The sequence below is a fragment of the Carassius gibelio genome, chromosome B18, assembly GCF_023724105.1.
Source record: "Carassius gibelio isolate Cgi1373 ecotype wild population from Czech Republic chromosome B18, carGib1.2-hapl.c, whole genome shotgun sequence".
Classification (NCBI taxonomy): Eukaryota; Metazoa; Chordata; class Actinopteri; order Cypriniformes; family Cyprinidae; genus Carassius; species Carassius gibelio.
In genome coordinates this window covers 8,241,889-8,260,576 of record NC_068413.1, presented here as the reverse complement: position 1 = coordinate 8,260,576, position 18,688 = coordinate 8,241,889, and the positions used below count along the sequence as shown (strand labels likewise).

The 18,688-nt window shown below is 38.2% G+C and overlaps 1 protein-coding gene across 1 annotated transcript in view; it reads left to right on the top strand.

The window, feature by feature from the left end:
* Positions 1–1,833: 1,833 nt before the first annotated feature.
* LOC127977326 (zinc finger protein ZFPM1) overlaps positions 1,834–18,688 on the top strand; it is a 72,001-nt gene continuing 55,146 nt past the window's right edge. The window contains exon 1 of the mRNA XM_052582184.1: positions 1,834–2,248. Coding sequence (XP_052438144.1) covers positions 2,209–2,248 — 40 coding nt within the window. The 5' untranslated portion in view covers positions 1,834–2,208. The remainder of the gene's footprint in view (positions 2,249–18,688) is intronic.

Sequence of the window (18,688 nt, the reverse complement as noted above, 5' to 3'; positions counted from 1 at the left end):
TTTATATTTTACATACATAAAAAAAGTTTTATTACTAACCTTATGTTAAAAAAAAAAAAAACTAGATACACTTTAAAGGCAGAGTGTGCTACACATTTTAAACAGGTTTGTAATAAATGCATTTAAAAATCGGCGTTCAAAATATAGTTATATTGAGTGCTTTAGCTTATGTCAATTAGTCATTATAAGTGCATTATACTTTTTATTTTAAGTGTTGATTTCATCATGTTTAATCATGAAATATACGAACAATGTTCCTCCAACATTAAGATTAACAGGGCCAAACACTGATCTTGTAAATAATTGTTTAATAATAGTCCACCTAAATATTTTGTCCCGAACCTTCTAACAAATCTTAATAAATTATGACACAACAAAAAAAATATAAAGTGTTTTATTATTATTTTTCTTGGTATTATTTGTGGTTGCCTTAAAAGTTCCAGGTAGTTAACATATGACAACTTTGATGTATTTGACTCATATTCAAATGTTGTGGCTGGAGAGGAATGTGTATAAGTCAGCTCAGTACTAGTCTCACTTAGCCAGCCCTTCAGTCTGACGTCTGAATAGCTCATTACAACCATGGGCCCTGTCCCAAATGGAATACACTTCATGTGCACTTGCGGTGTTGCAATGGCCGCAGCGTGCGCGTGTCCGTTAAGTCCACGAGACTGTAGGTGTCACATTTGTCATTTTAGCGTTCAGAAGAGTGCTCGCGAGCGCACCCTTTTTTGACCATAATGCGCCCTCGATCCGGACTTAGAGGAAGACCGCGAGGGTGTAGGGTGCCATCACTCTCCAGTGAGGCATGAGATAAGGTTTTTCGTTGGTCACTAGATGGAAGCAGTGAGTTTTTGAGGAGGTCACAGTGCCTGCATATGTGCAAAGAAAACAGTAATAGCGTGTTCCCTTTTGTTTGGCAATCATACGAGCTAATAATTGTACTACTTTTGTATTTCAGTAATCCAGCCCAACATTTACTTGGAGATACTGGTCACGCCCCCATTTAAAGTAGACAAACAGAATAGAATAATATTTATTGAATCCTGTGTGAGATGAGATGCAATGTTGCAGCAGCAAAAGAGAGAACAACAATTACCACAGAACAGTGATCACAAAATATTTATTATATAAATTCGTTTTCACATAAAAAGTACAACAAAAAACAAATTATATAAATAATAAATACCAGTTAAATGTATTATTTATAGTATATAGAATTGTGTTGTTTTTATTATTTATATCTTATTATAATTTATCTTTTTAAAATAATAATTATTTATAATAATACAATTATTATTATTAAAACTTTAATAGAATATTATCAGAATATTTTATTAGAATGTCTATCTATCTATCTATCTATCTATCTATCTATCTATCTATCTATCTATCTATCTATCTATCTATCTGTCTGTCTGTCTGTCGGTCTGTCTATATAAATTAAATAATAATTCAAGAAATAATGCGAGAATATTATTGAGTTGAATAGAATGTATTTTATAATTATAATTATAAATGATTATAAGTATTATTATAAAATATGTTATAATAAAGTATTATTACTATGTATATATAATCGTTTATATATTATTTATGCAACATAAAAGTATAATACTGATTTTATAACGAGTAGTGGTAAATAACAACATTATTTTAACCGTAAGAAGAAAAACAACATTATTTTTTTGAACAGCCCATCAAGTTTTTCCGCATACACTCATCCTTAAGAATATTTTTTATTATATCGTTTCATGCAAACGGGGCACACATTGCATGCCTTGAGCGGCGTGCGGCATGGCATCATACGCAAGGGGCGTGACGGAGGCGTGTCATAACATATCAGCGCCACTGTTTCATGTGTCGATCGAGCCCTGTTGAGAAGAACTGCGCTCTCTCTGTGCTTCACCGGTGTACACCTAAACAAATCATTAAAAGCTAAAGGTATAGTTTCCTCCAGCAGCATATGCGCTGTCAGGGCTAACATCGGCAGAGTTTATTGTGGCTAACGGAGAGAGGATAGATCGCTCCTCTGGGAAGACGTCGAGAAGTCGGCCACAGGTAGCTCTTGCGGCTCTGAATATCAAAGTACAGGTCATGCGGGTGTCTTCGGAGGGGCAGAGAGCTGTGATCCAGTGCTGTTACTGCTAGTGACCCCGGTGGACTGATCGCTTTTGCCGCAAGCTGAGCACGAAGGACGGAATAAGTATGTCCCGAAGAAAGCAGAGCAAACCCCGGCAGATCAAACGTAAGATTTTAAAGTTTAACTAGTACCGGTGCTGCTGTTGTAAATTGTGACTCGTTGTAAAAAGTGTGTGCTATTATTCATATGACTGGATAGCGTTGGGTTTTTTTTGTGAGCGCAGCGTTGTCGTGCGTTTAAACAGTTTCGTGGAAACTGACAAGATCTTTCTATTAACACGAGACAAATGGCACGCTCTAGATGTATGAGCGGTCTGTTCAAACATTCATTGTGTTTTAATGGTTTTAAGACCGCAGAAAATTAGAAATGGCTACATTTATTTACAACTGCCACCATAGTAACCAACTGCTTTTAGGACGCGCTGCTCATTTTGTGGAAGAGCGCGGCACGTCAACGCCGCTGAACAAACTCACGCTTCATTTTTCAAACGCAGCGGCGATAACAGTGTGTAATAAACGCGTTTTTATTTGACTTTTTAATTCGTAAAAGTGCTTTCGTCTGCTCCAACTGAAGTGTAACAGTGGCTTCCTGTTTAATACTGTTGTGGAAACGTCACTGTTCTCTGAAAAAGACGATGTGAGTTCAGATAAACAGCGATCCGATCCCAGTCGAGATAAGGATTAAAATTGGATCTTTTATTTGTTTTCTGTCTGTGGCTGCACCGAGGCTGCTGTTGCATTTTCCTCCGGCTTTTCAGTTCTCTTTCCAGAGATGAGACGTCAGATAGTGCGCCCAGCTGATCCCTCCACATGATAGTGGATTACAATTGGAATCTTTTTTTCATCCATCCTTTTTAACCCTTTAGTCGGTCTTAAAATTACATTTTTACGATTGTATTCAAGATAGTACGTTCTGTCATTATTTGCATGCTGAAGACTTTTGACTGACTTCTGTGGCACACAAAAGGAGACATTTTGAAGAATGTCTTGGTTTCTGTTTTCCATTTAAGGAGAAAGTATGGTGACCAAAGATCTAAACCCTTGAAAGTGATGCAATATAATCATAAAAGCGATTAACGCTATATCAAGCAAAAGGAGAAACTATATCTTGTCACTTTCCTGAGAAAAGTAGCAATGTTTAATTCGTCTGATATAATTCACAAAACCAATCAGAAATATTTGTTCATAACTCAAAATTATTTGGTTCTTGAGTTCGACTGAACTGGTCGCAGCCGTTAACAGCTCACTGGAGTGAAAGATTATTAGTGAATAACTATCATGTGACTTGGAATATAGTGTGCTAGTGTTATCAGCCACTTTTATTATACTATGGAGATGACATACCATATTTTCTGAGACTTGACATCTTCGTTCTTCATTAATTGTGATACAAGTCATACAGGTTTGGAACAAAGTGAAGGTGACACAAATCCATTTTTGATTGTGACCCTTAACATTTTGTGGTCGATAAATTCCTAAAGTAAAAATCTAATTCATTGACCACTGTCTCTCCCTCTCTTTCTGTGAAAAGAACCAACAGCGCTGAAAAGTCGTTTTGCTCTGGTGCCCGGGCGCTGTTTCAGTTCTTCATCCAGAAGAGATGCTTTCAGGCGATAAGCACAGTAGCAATATCTTGGAGGTTGAGTTTGAAAGGGCTGCTCCAAAAAAATAAATATTAATGCGATTCAAAGGCAGAAAGCCACTCTTGAATAGGGAAGAAAAATGGTCTGATAAGGCAGCATTAGCATATACCACTGAGTGTAAACGGCCGGTATCAAGGTTTGTTTAAGTGACTGGAGAGTTATACGAGCACGTTGACCAGTAATACCCATGACCTGCTGACCCATGAAGGCGTCCTCTTAATTGAGATGTCTTATCTGATATAAAGCTATCTCTGGTTGGTTTCTGCAGAGCTCATTTTCTTACCCAGAGGCAGCTGCAAACAGTAGAACCAGCTTTACTACTTAAGGCCAGTCATAGCTGATGTTTTGAAAGATTCAGCATAAACATTTCTTATCTTTCCTGAAATGTTGAACCCTGTGAAGATTTCATATCTGGTGGCTTTTGAAGTACACATCGCCATCTCCACGAATCCCCCATTGATGTCCCATTAGGAGTGATGAGGATGGAAAAGTATCACAGATTTGGCGCCAGATCACCCTAAATGTGAGTCCTCCCCATTATCAAACCCGGGAGCTCATATGGACGACACATCGCCCCTCTTATCTCACCTTTTTGCGTATGTAAACATGAAGACGACTGTGTCTAATAAGATTGTATTGTTTTGTTACACTCTTACTGGAAGGATTACAATCCCGACCCCTCTAAAAGAGGTATCCAGTATCATGGAAGACTGTGTTGAGAGGAAATATTTTTGTTTGTCTTTTGTGCGTCACTCTCCCAATGGTGAAGATCGTGCTGATAGATTATCCACCACTCCCTGATGGCGAGATTAGCTCACGGCCTTAGCGGGGCCACATCCCAGGGCTTATATTTCGGCAGTTGAGATGGGAGACAAGATAGGCAAGGCGGCGATCTCGGTGGAGATAGTCCCAACGTCGAGGTGGGTGGGGGAGATTGGGATTATAATTACATTTGGCTGAAGCGTTCTCATCTTTGTCATGTTTGTGTTGTTGTTGTTTGGGACTGGCTTGGTGTATCTCTAGATAAGTTAAAAAAAGAGAGGGAGAAAAGCCGATAAGGGGAGAGTAGGATGGCAGGGCTGATAAGGGCTGGGGGAGAGAGAGGCAGGAATACAGAAATGGTAGATGGATGTATGCTGCGTTTTAAAAGCAGCTGCCTCAGTGAGATCCCAGGGGCTGATAAGCGAGCCGTTGAGATGATTGGGGAGATAACAGAAAGGAGATTCTCACAGATAGCAGCCGAGTGACATCATTCAAACGGCTCGGAGGTCGGTGTGAATTATTCATGAGCTCCCAGAATTTGGCGTCAGCGGCCGGAGGATGTTAGAGAAGCCAGACAATGCACTTGTTTGAGTTACCACCTCCTGTACCTTGGGCTTGCACTTTTGAAAGTGTGGACAACTGATGGGATCTCTTCCTGTTTTTGTTGAAAGTGCTCTCAGAGCTTTTTCTGCTGTTCGGTTCAGCGTCTCCGGGTCATTTGACCCTGAGGTCTAGTTTAATACTTAATATTGAAAAAATGAGAGATCACAGACTTTCGCACACATATTTTCACACATACGCACGCACGCCAGTTTTGCTTGTGTGTTTTCCTTCTTTGTTCTGCTTTTAGCTCGATGTGAACTTTTGATAAAGCCTGGGGCCTGATCTCTGGTATAGATAGAGATCGCCAAGTGCGATAAGAGTTGTTATCAGCGCAGAGCAGGCAGGAGCTGAGGCTCTGCTGCAATAACAAAGCTACACGTAAGAACAGCAGGGCCCTGGACCCTGGCAATCAGTTCCAGTCCTAATGTGATTAATGTTGTTGTATAATTAGATGATAGGTGTGAATGCATTTTTTTTTTCTCCCCCCTTAGTTACTCCCCCATCCTCTTGGTTCCCACCCTTGTGTTTTTCTCCTAACAACCATTGTTGTTGATTAATTTAATTAAAACTAATTCCACATATTACTCACTGTAGATCTTGTTAGATAGCATTGAGATGCAAGGGTTTTTTTGTTCGTCGATGCTAATCTGCAGGGTGCATTTTGGTGAAAAACAGCGAAAAAAAAAAAAAAAGTATTCAGCTCTACGCCTTGCGAAAGGAAACAAGAATGTGGCGTCAGCAGTATGGCTGAAACGTTGATTTGCAGTAAGATATTAGATACTGACTGATAGTGGGTGCAATGAACACTGTGAGAAAGTTATAAAGTCTTTATAATGTGTTGCAAAGCCAAGGACGGCTTTCATGATTTTGATAAAAAATGATTATCAATGATTTCTGGTATCTGACAATCTTTAAAGCAGGTTGTTGAGATCTTCAAAGTCCTGCTTTTAATGATTGTTACTAATAATGCATCTTGCGTTTGAACTGCATGTGCTGGTAGATACTAAGATTGTGGTAAAATTAAGACAAAACCAATTATTTATATTTACACGACCATTTAAAACACTGGGAACTGTGAGACTTTTAATGTTTTTAAAATAAGTATTTTATGCTCACCAAGGCCGTTACGATTAAAACTACACTGAAACCGGTAATAATGTATTCCTGTGATATGAGCAGATTTTTCACCACTCATTACTCCAGTTACTCCAGAAATCATTCTAAAATGCTGATTTGGTGCTCATGAAACATTTATTATCATCAATGCAGTTGTGCTGCCTAACATTTTTGTAAAAACACTGATGTTATTTCAGGATTCTGTGACGAATTAACAACATAAATGCTATTTGTGATGTATATAGGTTCAACACTGATGTTTCTAGTGAAGCCCCCCCCCCCCCCCCAAAAAAAAAAAATAAGTATGTTGCTGAAACCTGATATTGTATCTAAAACCCAAATCTTTAGCCATTACCTTTGTTCTGAAATAGTTTATTTGTTCCAAGTAACCCACATAGCTATTTATTACTTCTTATTTATTAGAATTATGTGTAACGTGTTTATTGGTCAGCTGGTGATGTACTGGTTGATCCGGCCGATGAGCTCTCCTGATTGGGTGAGCGAGTTTGATCTGTGTGGACTGAAAATAATGTCAAAAAGTTTAACTGAATTTACCGTTAAGGAAGTGTCTGTTGGTTGCTACAGTGAAAGGAAAAGCTTTTAGGTGTTTTGATGAATTATTGCTCTTTCCTAATGTTTACGCAAGGGGAAGTCGAGTGAGTTATGACAAGTGAACCCTCACTGACCCATTAGCACTCCTAAATCTTCACTTCTTCCTTCGTAATATAGAGTCATAAAAAGCTTGAGCTAAAAACTAGCTAAATAAAGCAGAAAGTTAAATGTCCCAGTGGGTGTCTTTAAACTGACATACACGCAGATTTAGTCTTTTATGCAATACAATATTTGCAAAAGAATCTAATCAACCACATTTTTTGTTTCGTCCGTTTAGGATATTTTATGTAAATATATGTAAATGACACTTGATGATGTCATCTCATACAGTTCTGGCAGAGCTTTCAGCCATCTTTCTCATCAGCGTACAGTAGCTAGGACAAGTGCCATAAAACTTGTGCGACGCCACCAAATGCAGACATGGCATAAAGTCTTAAATGCATCTGCAGTTGCGTGTGATTGTGGAGCGGTGGATGAGAATAAAATATTAATGTGTTATTAAGGATCCCGTAGCCTCTGGCCCCAATGCAATTAAAAACAAGATGGGAACAGGGCAGTAATCTTTTAATGCACTGTTATCACATCGCATCTTATGGAGAGGACTTATTTTTATGTGCCGTTTTGATAGAAACGGCGGAGGTGAGATTTGCCATCGCAGGAGGGAGATTTTCTTTTTTTTCTCCAGAAGGCTGGTGTAATAGAGTTTTCTGTGCTTTTTGGTTGGAGTTAATGAGTTGCGTCTTAAGGAGAATGGAGATATGATAATTTGTCCGATGTGGAGGAGCCATATTTGATGTGGATCACGGCTAACAGGGTTGATTAGATTGGCTGATTTCCACGCTGAGGTTTGATGTCATGTTCTTTATTTGATGTGCTTAATTGGCATGGTTGGGGGTGTGGGCCATCAATTTGATGTTGTGTTAAGGACATAAAGTTCAAGAGTGACACTATACTGTTCCCCTCCTTTAAAAGGATAAGTAAAGTTATTTCAATGGGGCTTTATGCAAACAGTTCAGCTGGGTGTATTTGTCTGAACCATAAGGCCATAGATTAAATTTGTAGGTCACGTCCCAATGGCATTCAGGTGAGTTTCTGTCCCAGAGTATAAAATATAACACTCTGGGATAGTAACAGTCCTCACTGGCTTGCTTGTTATGGCTGCCAAGAGTTAAATGTAATCAAATGCACAAGGTCAGGTTTTTACTAATTATTTAATGTTTTATACTCACAATAGTGACTCTACAGACTCCTACAATGATCCGGACAAGTGGATTATTGAGTTGGAATGGGTGGCAGGTCAAATAATACAAAAACTGACTAGAGGTTAATTGGCTTTAGATTTTTTCCCTGTCATTTATTTTTTCATCTAGCTTTTTGAACACTCTAATGTGTACTTTGTGAATGACTGAGATCACTTGAACCTGAAACCTGTGGTTTGGCAACTTACTGAGTAAATATGTAGTTTTGCTAATTTTCCATTTTTCAATTTTCAACTTTCCTAGAAGAGTTTAGCTTGCTGACGGACGTTTTGTGAGTTATATAAATATAAATCAAATGTATATACTGGCTACAATTTTTTTATTTCTTATTATATAAAAATGAAATTATAATTGTTATATGAAATGCAATATTTATTTATGTGTGTGATTTTGGAAAGAAGTTTCTTATGCTCACAAGGCTGCATATTGTGAAATTATTACAATACAATTTGAAATGCATTATTTATTTATCCCTGAAATGCATCTAATCATTTACTTGCTTCTTTCTCAGAATGGTCGGTTATATTTCGACTGTGGTCAATAATCGTTTGAGTGGTCCGTTTTGAAGATGTATAGTTTTGCACATCTCTACTTTAAACGACCACTGGCCAGTGTTTTTTTTTTTTTTTTTTTAATTTGAAAGATCATGCTGCCTTGAGTATACCAATTGCTCACGGTGTGGAGAACTCAGGCTTGGGTGTTATTATATGCCAGGCAGGAGGCTCTTGTGGGAAGGGAACACCGGGCATGTTTCATAAGGAGAGGCGGAAAGAGAAGAGATAAGCACAGAAGGGCAGCTGGGACAAAGGCCCTAGAAAGAGGAGAGGTTAGACCGCCTCCAGGGAGCCACCCCTGAACAGAGGTGGTCTAGACCAGAGTGGCTCTTCTTTCTGCTCTCACACACTCCACTTGGCTGGCTCTAGAAAGAGAAGGAAGACCGTCCGAGATCAGCCTCAGACCTCTTCCAGCTTCTGTTTGAGAAGTGTAGGCTATGTGTATGTGAGGTGTGAATCAGATCAGTTTTATTTGTGCGTAAGCCACAGGAAATGTTGCAAATGTTCTGACATTCATACATTTCAGACAATTTCATAGCCGAACTGCCAACAGTCCACGTTAATATAACACATTTATAAAGTGTTTTAGCCTTTTGTGTCCTTTTAATTGGTATGAAATAATGACATGAAAGACTACATTGTGCATTTCTTAAGGTGATAGTTGGGTAGCCTTCTGTGCTATTTCGGGTCATGGTTTTCTCACTTACGCTTCTTTCACTTTATCCCTTTCATGTTTCCTATTGTTAGCACTTTAACAAATTACAAACATTTACTTCACATTAGATTATTTGTTTAACACTATGACAAGTGGGGAGGGGCCGAGAGCCGTGGGAACGGAGCGAGGCAGGTGTGGTGAATGATAATGAGTCCCATCAAGGAGCTGTGGAAGGATAAAAGGAGGAGGAACGACAGTGAAGGACGAGAAAGGACCAGGCCTGGACTATTTATTCTTTTTTGTTTGTGCGCGACAGTCATCCGTGATGGGCTGTCGCGCTATTTTCAGTTTTGTGTTTATTTTATTATTAAAGTTAAGAAGAACATTATGTAAAAATGTTCGCCAGTTCCCGCCTCCTCCTTCCCCAAACTACGAACTTTACATTGGTGCCGAAACCCAGGAGGAAGGGGGGACACACCGTCAAAAACCCCTTGTTCAGTGGTGCTGAGAATATCGGGCATGAGGAAGAAGCAGAGACCGCCGGTGGCTGCCCGAGGCGGTAGTGCTTGAACGATGGAAGATGAGGCGGGAACTGGCGAATATTTAAACATAACTTTAATAATGACTGAAAACTGAAAATAGCATGACAGCCTATATTTGTAGAGGTTTCCACGGTAACAGCTATACACAGAGCAGCGCTCTGCCCACAAACACTGCTTTATCAGGCATTACATGATGAAATGAAAATGACATGAAACATTTGGAAATACAGAGATATAAAAACACCCGCACTGGTTTTTTCAAACGTGCAGTGCTCATGTTTATTCCACAAAGTCAAAGCCTTTTGGAAAATCTATTTGTGCCAGTCAGTTTTGATATTGTGGCGGCCCGCCACAAATAAATTAACGTGTGGGAAACCCTGAACTGGAAGATAGCACAAAGTTCTAGTAGTTATTTTAATAGCATTTCCTACTATTTTAAGAACTTAACATTTACTACAACATATCCTGTTTAAACCAGTCAAATTCCTAGGGATGCACAATATATTTGTACCATGTTTTTTTTTTTATTATTATTATTATTTTTTTTTATCTGTATTAACTGATGCTCATTTGCTCTGTTTTTAGATTTAAATTGTGTTTGCCTTCATCGAACGTTACAACAAAATTAATCTAAAATGAATCCCATATGTAGACAATACATATAATTTTAAATTATGATATGCCTAAATACCCTTTAAAATAGTATAATTTATTTTAAAGGATAGATTCTAAATTATAGAATTTTTAATAATTGGCCATTAAGTTAAAATTATTCGTGACGTCTTCATTCTTACAAATAGCATTGTTTCCAATAAGTAGGTGAGCATTGTCATACTAGCATGAAGGTTAGGAGGATTGTGTTTTATAAACCTGCAGAGTTGAAATGGGTCAGTTTGTACTCCGCTACGCTGTTTAGGAATTTATTGTTTGGTCTGTGACTTCTATTGAATCCATTTATTGTGCAATCCTGGTCCAATTCCAAAGAATGTTATCTTAACAGTATCTAAAATGAAATCTTGCCTGTCAAAGGTCATCATCCATAGGGTCTTATCATTTTGGATAATCGCAGAAAAAATATTATCATTATCATGATGATTATATCATAAGACTTTGTAATCATTGAGATTCCATGATTGTGGACTTTTGGATGTCCCGTTCTATTATATACCTGAAAAGCACTCTAAAAGTCAAGGATACTTCTTCTCAGCCTGTCAATCAAAGTCCTGTAGACGATCACAATAAAAATATTATCATTACATAGATAATTATATGATAGGACTGCCACTATTAAAGGGATAGTCCACACAAAAATGAAATTATGTATGACTTACTCTTTTGGCTCCCATTGACTTCCATATTATTTTTTGTTAATGGAAGCCGAAATTGTTTGGTTACCAGCATGTTTTCTATTAAGCTCTACAGAGAAAATTAAGTCATGCAGGTTTGAATCAACATGAGGATGAGGATGGTTGGACTATCCCTTAAAATCATCATTCAGAATGGACTTTAGTCCTCTAGGCCTTCCCCAAACTCAACTTTTCAAGTTCCATTCCGTCAATCAAAGTCTCGACTTACCAACCCTTTCACATAAGCCCCTCCTCCATCTCTCCCCCTTCATTTCTGGCCCGCTTTCCATTACCCCAGCTCTCTCCCATCCCCAATATCTACCACTATCTCGCTTTTTCTCCCCCCCCCCCCCCCAGACAACTGTCTCTCTGTAACCCCCCACCCCCCTTTCTCCTGCCTCTTCTCCCTCTGTCTCCAGTCAGACCTCTAGCCTCACTAGAACCAGGTCTTAGCGGTATGATAATGTGGAAAGTTGAACTGGCCCCATTACAGCTTGGCTGATGGCAGCGCCGATAAGGCCCTTGATAATGGGTGCAGATAGAGCTGACACAGCGGTCCAATAGCCAGCCCTCTCTCTCCCATTATCATTCCTGCCCACCGATGGGCTCCCAGCGCACTATCTGCTCTCCATTTCCACTCCTGCAACAGATAAGAATGGAAATACTGACTTCATAGCTGACTGATTAAAGTGTCTGCCTTTCTTGATAATACACAGATAAATTATGTTTTTTTTTTCTCTCCCTCTTTCTCTTTTGCTCCTTTCCTCTGTCTCTATCGCTTTCTCTCTCCCCCTCTCCTTCTATTTCTCTCATTCCTTCCTGCGCTATCTAGAAAGGAGAGGGGCGGCAGGGAGAAAAACGTCTCCTCTGTTAATTTCTCTTTCTTTGTAGGTTTATTTGAGAAGGAGAGAGGAGGAATGGGGGAAAGGAGGGGTATGTGGGAGAGATGGCGAGATGGTGCGGTTAATAAGAAAGTTTTGCAGGGCGGGGGAGTGTGATGGGGGAATGACTCCATTCAAGTGCCTCTCAGGGACTATTACATTTGGAATCTTGTCGACTGACACTCTACGACGCGCAATCACACCGCCATCTGCATAAACAAGCGCTGACTAAACGCTCGCGCTCGGAAACACTAGGTCACCCGACCGCTTTGAATATTCGCGCAGGTTTGGCATCGCTGGAAACGGCTAGTAGCTGGCTGACCGCTGATTTCTCACGGCAACCGGAGGAAGTAGCCAGGCAGCGTGGGCAGCCCTATCGCTGCTGATGACCTCCCATCTGCAATAACACGCTCTTCCAGGGTGCTTTTTTTTTTTTTTATCAGCGATTGCTTCACCAAGATACCATGCTGATCTAACTGATTACATCCTTTTGTGTATAGTAAACCATGTCCATTCCGTCTCTCCCTTCTTACTTCTGTGTTTTCCAACCATCCAAGCTTCCTGGATCACTTTGCTGATGTCAGAGATGTGTCATTAATTTAGTGGGGTACCTCAAATATAGGGGGTCCTTCTGCTTTGCCCATAAGTGGTGATGTCATGCACATGTGTTCTTATCTGGGTGGAATCAGGGATATAGGATATAAAAGATGTAATATTTTTCTTGATGACGTTTTTTTGATGTGAACCTCCTGAAAATCTTTAGTTAAAATTTGGCAGAACAGTTCAGAGAAAAACGTCTCTGGAGAAAAAAAAAGGTACAAAATTTGAAAGTATAGTGAAATGGTAATGACGCCTAATTTAAACTTAAATATTATTATTTTTTTATTTTTTTATAAAATTAATATGCATTTCTTTAGGGTGACATGTTCTTTCAGAAATCATTCTAATATGCTGATTTGGTGCTTAAGAAGCTTTCTTATTAATATTAATGTTGAAAACCATGGTACCATGGATTCTTCGATGGATATAAAGTTTGATGAAAAGAATAGAATTTATATGTTGTTATAGATTCTTTTTGTAGTAAAAACACTTTACTGTCACTTTTGATCAATGTAACACATCCTTGTTGAATAAAAGTATTAATTTCTTTAATAAAGGCCTCAGTCCTTCGAGCAGTAGTGCACACCTGATGACACAATGAACATATTATCTATTCAACTGAAATTAGTTTATCCATCTGTCGAAACTTCACTGAAAATAGTCCTCTGAATAACACCAGATAACATGTTCTGCAAAGAGTCACCCCAATAGAATATATCTGTTGTCCTTCAGTGCATTTACTGTCACTTTTCAATAACCTAATACCGGAAGTTTGGGCCGATCGGTGTTGAAATTCTGTCTGTTGTACTGTCTAACTCGTTATCTGTCCTTCTATCTTCCTGTCTTTCTGTCTAAGCGTCTGTTCTCTGCTTACATAGAGAGCTCACTTAAACTGCTCTCTTAAACAACGCAGTATTTGTTCAGGGCACTGTAACTGACCTTGATAGATTAGAGAGGCTTTTTACTTTCTGTGGGAGTATGAGCGTGTTTGAAATTATTACTATGCGTCTGAATGTGTCCGTTTTTTCCCCCAGCATTTGGTCTAGGAAACAAATTAATAGATTCAAACAGGAATTGAAAAAAAAAAAATATTTGAGAGTTTGTTTTTGCTTCCAAAATCTTTGACGCGTCCTCTGACACAGCTGTGCTCACACGATCTCTCCAGCCGCGTGTCCCTGTGTGCTGAATTATTCACATTAGCGAGCCTGAAAAAAAGCCTGCATAAGGTTAATTTGATACCAAAACCTTGCCTAGATTTTTAAGGGCAGTAGACCTTTTTTTTCAGTTGGGCTACAAAGAACAGGGAGTGGAGGCGAAGAAGAAGAAAAAAATAACGAAAGTGTGATAAAAAGCTCTGATAAGGGAATGACTGCTTTGTGTAGGAGTTGATATCAATGTTATCTATCTGTCTTTTTCACTCTCTTAGCCCTTCTGTTGTTTTTTATGCCTTATCTCTCGCTACCAAAATGCCAGGAACAAAAAGGGAGAAAGAAAAGAAATTACCGTACGGATTATTCATGGGGTCTGCTGATAAAGCGGATGATGCAAAAATTAAGAATATACAGGGATATTAGGCTTTTTTTCCCGATGGCAGTTGTTTTGGAGGATACATTTTTTTTTTTTGGAGGGAAGCATGAAAAGATCAGTTTGTGTGGCTTTTTCTCTCTGTATCTGTAAGAGTGAGTGGTCCTGAGTTAACCCTTTCTGAGCTGTTTCTCAGTAGACACACATACCTTCATAACATACGCACACACACACACACACACACACCTCAGCGTTTTTAGAGCTGCTGGCCTCTGATAAGGCTAACCTCAGTCTGACCCAAATAAAGAGGCCGGACACAGTGGACAGGAGTGTTGCAGTGGGCGACAGGCGTCTACTGTTGTTGAAGACGGCTGATTGGTCGATCGCTGGGGTGCAGTGCAGTTCACTTCCAGCAGAAAGAAAAGGAAGGGGATGTTCCATGTAATTGACCCTGCTTTACACTTCTAAACCAATTTTGGCAGGCCCAGTTCAATGACTAATATTCATCTAAACATTTTTCATTTTGACAGTTGCATTATGATTAAACATTTGTGTCATGAAGGGATAGTTCATCCAAAAATGAAAATGAAATATGATAGAATAACAGTTCTGCAGCCCCTGCCTTACAGCTATAGTTTATATTGACTAGAAGGTTCCAAGCTCTCAAGCTTAAAACCAACATGCACCATAAAAGTGATCTGTATCATTTGTTTGATAAAGTAGTCTAATGAAATTTTTATTTCCATTTTTGATTAATCTCAGGTTTGTTTCATAAGTTTAGGGTCGGGTAAGATAAACTGTATATATTTTTTAAATTCAAAATAATTGTTTTCTGTTTTAATGTATTTTAAAATGGTATTTATTTTTTGTCATGGAAAAGCTGAATTTCCAGCAGCCATTGATCTAGTCTTTAGTGTCGCATGATACAGAAATAGTTCTAACATGCTGAGTTTTTTAATTTTCTAAAAAAACATTTCTTATTATTTAAAGTGTTGAAAACCATTGATATTTTTTAAGGAAACCAAGATGTATTTTAATTTAATTACATTTTTTTGATTTCTGTGGTGAATTAAAAAAAATAAATAAATTTGTAACATTATGAAAATCTTAATTTTTGGTCAATTTAATGTGTGATGCTGAAAAGTACTGATTTAAATATTAATATTGAAAAAAAATCAGTCTGACTCTATACTTCCAAACAATAATGTGTATTTAAAATGAAGGATGGTTAATAACAGAATAAAATATTTTGGGTGAACTGTCCCTATTATGGATTATTTCTGTTATTCTGAATGGCGGTTTACTGCGTTGCTGTTTCTTTTGACTATAAAGTCATAGTCAGTTCATATTCAAAACCTTCAATTACTGACCTTATAACTTCTGCTTTTATTCAATAATGTTCTCTCACATCTTAGTGTGGTCCAGTCAGGAGTCTTTCTGTGGAGTCCTTGTGATCTACACTTGACCCTTTTTTTTGTTGTTTTTTTAGCTGTAGGTCAGGTGGTACTCCAGTCTTGCGCCCGCCCGGACGCTTCAGATTTCCTCTTGTCTTTGTGCCTCAGGCTGTTGTTTGTGAAAGCGGCCTGTGTGTGAGAAGATTCAACTGTATATTTTGGTTGTGCTTTAGCATGTAAAATATACATCAAATGTACTTTTTTTTCCACAAATATGCATTTTTATTTTTATTTTTACTCCTCTTAACCAGTCTGTTGATTTTCTTGCTTGTTTGCTTGTTCTGAGAACCACCCACCTTGACAGTAAGTGACCTGCTAAATGACATATTAAGTGACCAATCACAGTTTTGTTTTTACAAATGAGTAAGACAGCTCGTTGTGGGGAAGAACACTTTCAAATTATAAAAAAAAATGTGCATCGACATTCTGTCATCTAAGATTCGATTGGATCTGGCCATTTCAGGCAGCCATTGCTTTTTCTATGCAATACATATCAGATTCACTACAGCTGGCCTGTACATGTCATTTAAGTCATTTAAGGCTTACTCATACATTTGTACATTTTAATGGTGAGAAGTTGTGCACAAAGTGCAATATGCAGCATTTGAGTTTCTGTGATACTGAGCATTATTAAATCAGATTGTGGAGTGAAAGGAATGTATAATCTCTAAGAAAACGGTCATTTTAAACCTGTGCTACTGTTAGAGGCCATTTTGATCACAATCTCTATGTGAATATCCCTTACTTGCGCGCACACACACATGTGTACGTGCGCACACTTGGCTCCTTTGCCCTTTTCTCTTTGTGCCATCTATCCCTCCCTCTCTCTGTTCTCCCTCCGTAAGCAGTGAGTTTTGTCTAAGTATTAGTATTAGAGGCAGCAGTGTCCCCTGAAGTAAAACAATCTGCTGTAATCTATCAGTGTGTTATCGGCCCTATCTGAGAGCTGGAGCGAGCCGGGCCGGGGCCATGGCGCCGTGCTCCGGAGCTGATAAAGTTTCAGAGTTCAGCGATGATGAATGTTAAGAAACTACACCCTCGTTAGAGAGGATGTGGACTTGGCAGGGAGCATGAAGGGGCCGCACATGAAAGGAGGGAGAGAAAGGAAAATGTTGGCACCCCGCACCAGTCGCCAGGTTAGAGGTCAAGACCCTGTTATTGTGCAGACATTCTTGCCTTACACTTTATATCTCTCTTTATTATGTCTCTTTTAGTAAAAAAAAAAAAAAATATATATATGAATTTTATGCACTGACATGTATGACTATTCGGTTCAATACACTGATCTCAAGATACGATGCTCTCACAATTCTTTAAACTAAGCCAAAATGGAGTTAAAATAGACATATGATATCCAGTTAACTAAAATATGTTAATTTAATCAGATTAGAAATATTCGTAATTCTGCTTATTTAAAAATACAGACTTATGTTAGACAGGCATGCTTGCACTCTGTCCCTGACTACATTCAATTAAAAAGCTGTAATGAATGTATGTCGTTAAAAAATGCCTTTTATTTTTAATTGATTAATGATAATAAACATGGAGGCTCGAATGTGTGAGCTTACGGTTTTACCATATTTAATGCACTTAGTGTATGTGCAGTCTGTTTTTATATGAATAAATGCCAAAATTAAATCTGCCTAAACTTTCAAGTTTTTTGTTACCGTACACAATAGATATTGTCACTTTCCAGGATACATTGTTGCATTGAGTGTTGTATTGCTGCGTAAAATTAAAAATTGTGAAAAATGTTTTTGTTTATTTTTTACTTGCATTCAACTTTCTAATCTACTTGCATTCAACATTCTAATCAACTTTCTAAATCTACTGGGAAAATTGTGATTAAGTTGAAATGATGGTTGGTTCGTCTGATTGATTGTGTAAAGCATTTTAAAATATAATTGAATATAAGAATATATAGGGAGATTTATTTTTTCATCGTCAAGTGAACGTTGGCTGAAAAAAAAATTATAATTCATTGTTTTAGGTATATGATCCAACCTTAACTTTAATTCCACATATATCACTACATCTTGATGATAAAGTTGCTGTCTTAGCATGGCTGTCTTGGCTGGAGATTGAAAGTGCTTATCTCTGCCTCTAATAAACATAGTACAGTCGCTTCCCTCATGAGAAAGTTTACAGAGGACAGTTGGATGTCATCTGGAGTGACTGCTTTGTTGTCCACTGTCATTAACTAACTAATTATTTTGAAGAACCAGCTTCTCATATCCAGACTCCAATCCCACGAACAACTTTGGAACTGGACCCAGACCAAGTGCAGAGTGTGTCCTGCCCCAGCACTGTCCTCTGGCTCATCTTCCCAGTGACCTCTCTGCCTAAAGCCAGCACATCAGCTGCTCCCATCTATCAGTCTGTGTGTCATGCCTCAAAGTCCCCTGATGACGATGCATTTGATAAGAGCGAGTACTTAGAAGTGCACAGTGCAAATAGCCGATAAAGCATTATTTTCCTGACAGATATTAAGTGCTTAGAGTTCAAATTTCAGGCTAATAGCTTTTCTGAGTCTTTACTCGAGATTTGTTGTGGTGTAACAAAAATAGCTCCGCTCAGTCTTTGGAGAGATGTGCGATGTTTCGTCAATGCAAAAAACATTCAATCTAGGTTTAACTAGGTTATAATAGTAGCATATTAGTTTCAGCCTATATTTGAGTTTTGTTTAGTTATTAATTTATCAGTATTGGAAATTTTATTGTGATGCTCATTTCCTCAATTTAAAAAATTTCAGTTATCTTTGTAGCCATCCATCGATCACTTAAAATTAATCTTTAAGAATGCTAAAAATCCATTGGTGCGATATTTATTGATTATTAGCCTGTATCGGTATTTGATATTTAATTGTGCATGTGCATTTCCCCTATGCTCACTAAAATGGAATCTTTAAAAATTTGAATAATTTAATAACATTTAAAAGTAATATTTTGCAGATCTCCAAAGTGATTATTGTTCACTTTTCATTTTATTTAGATAA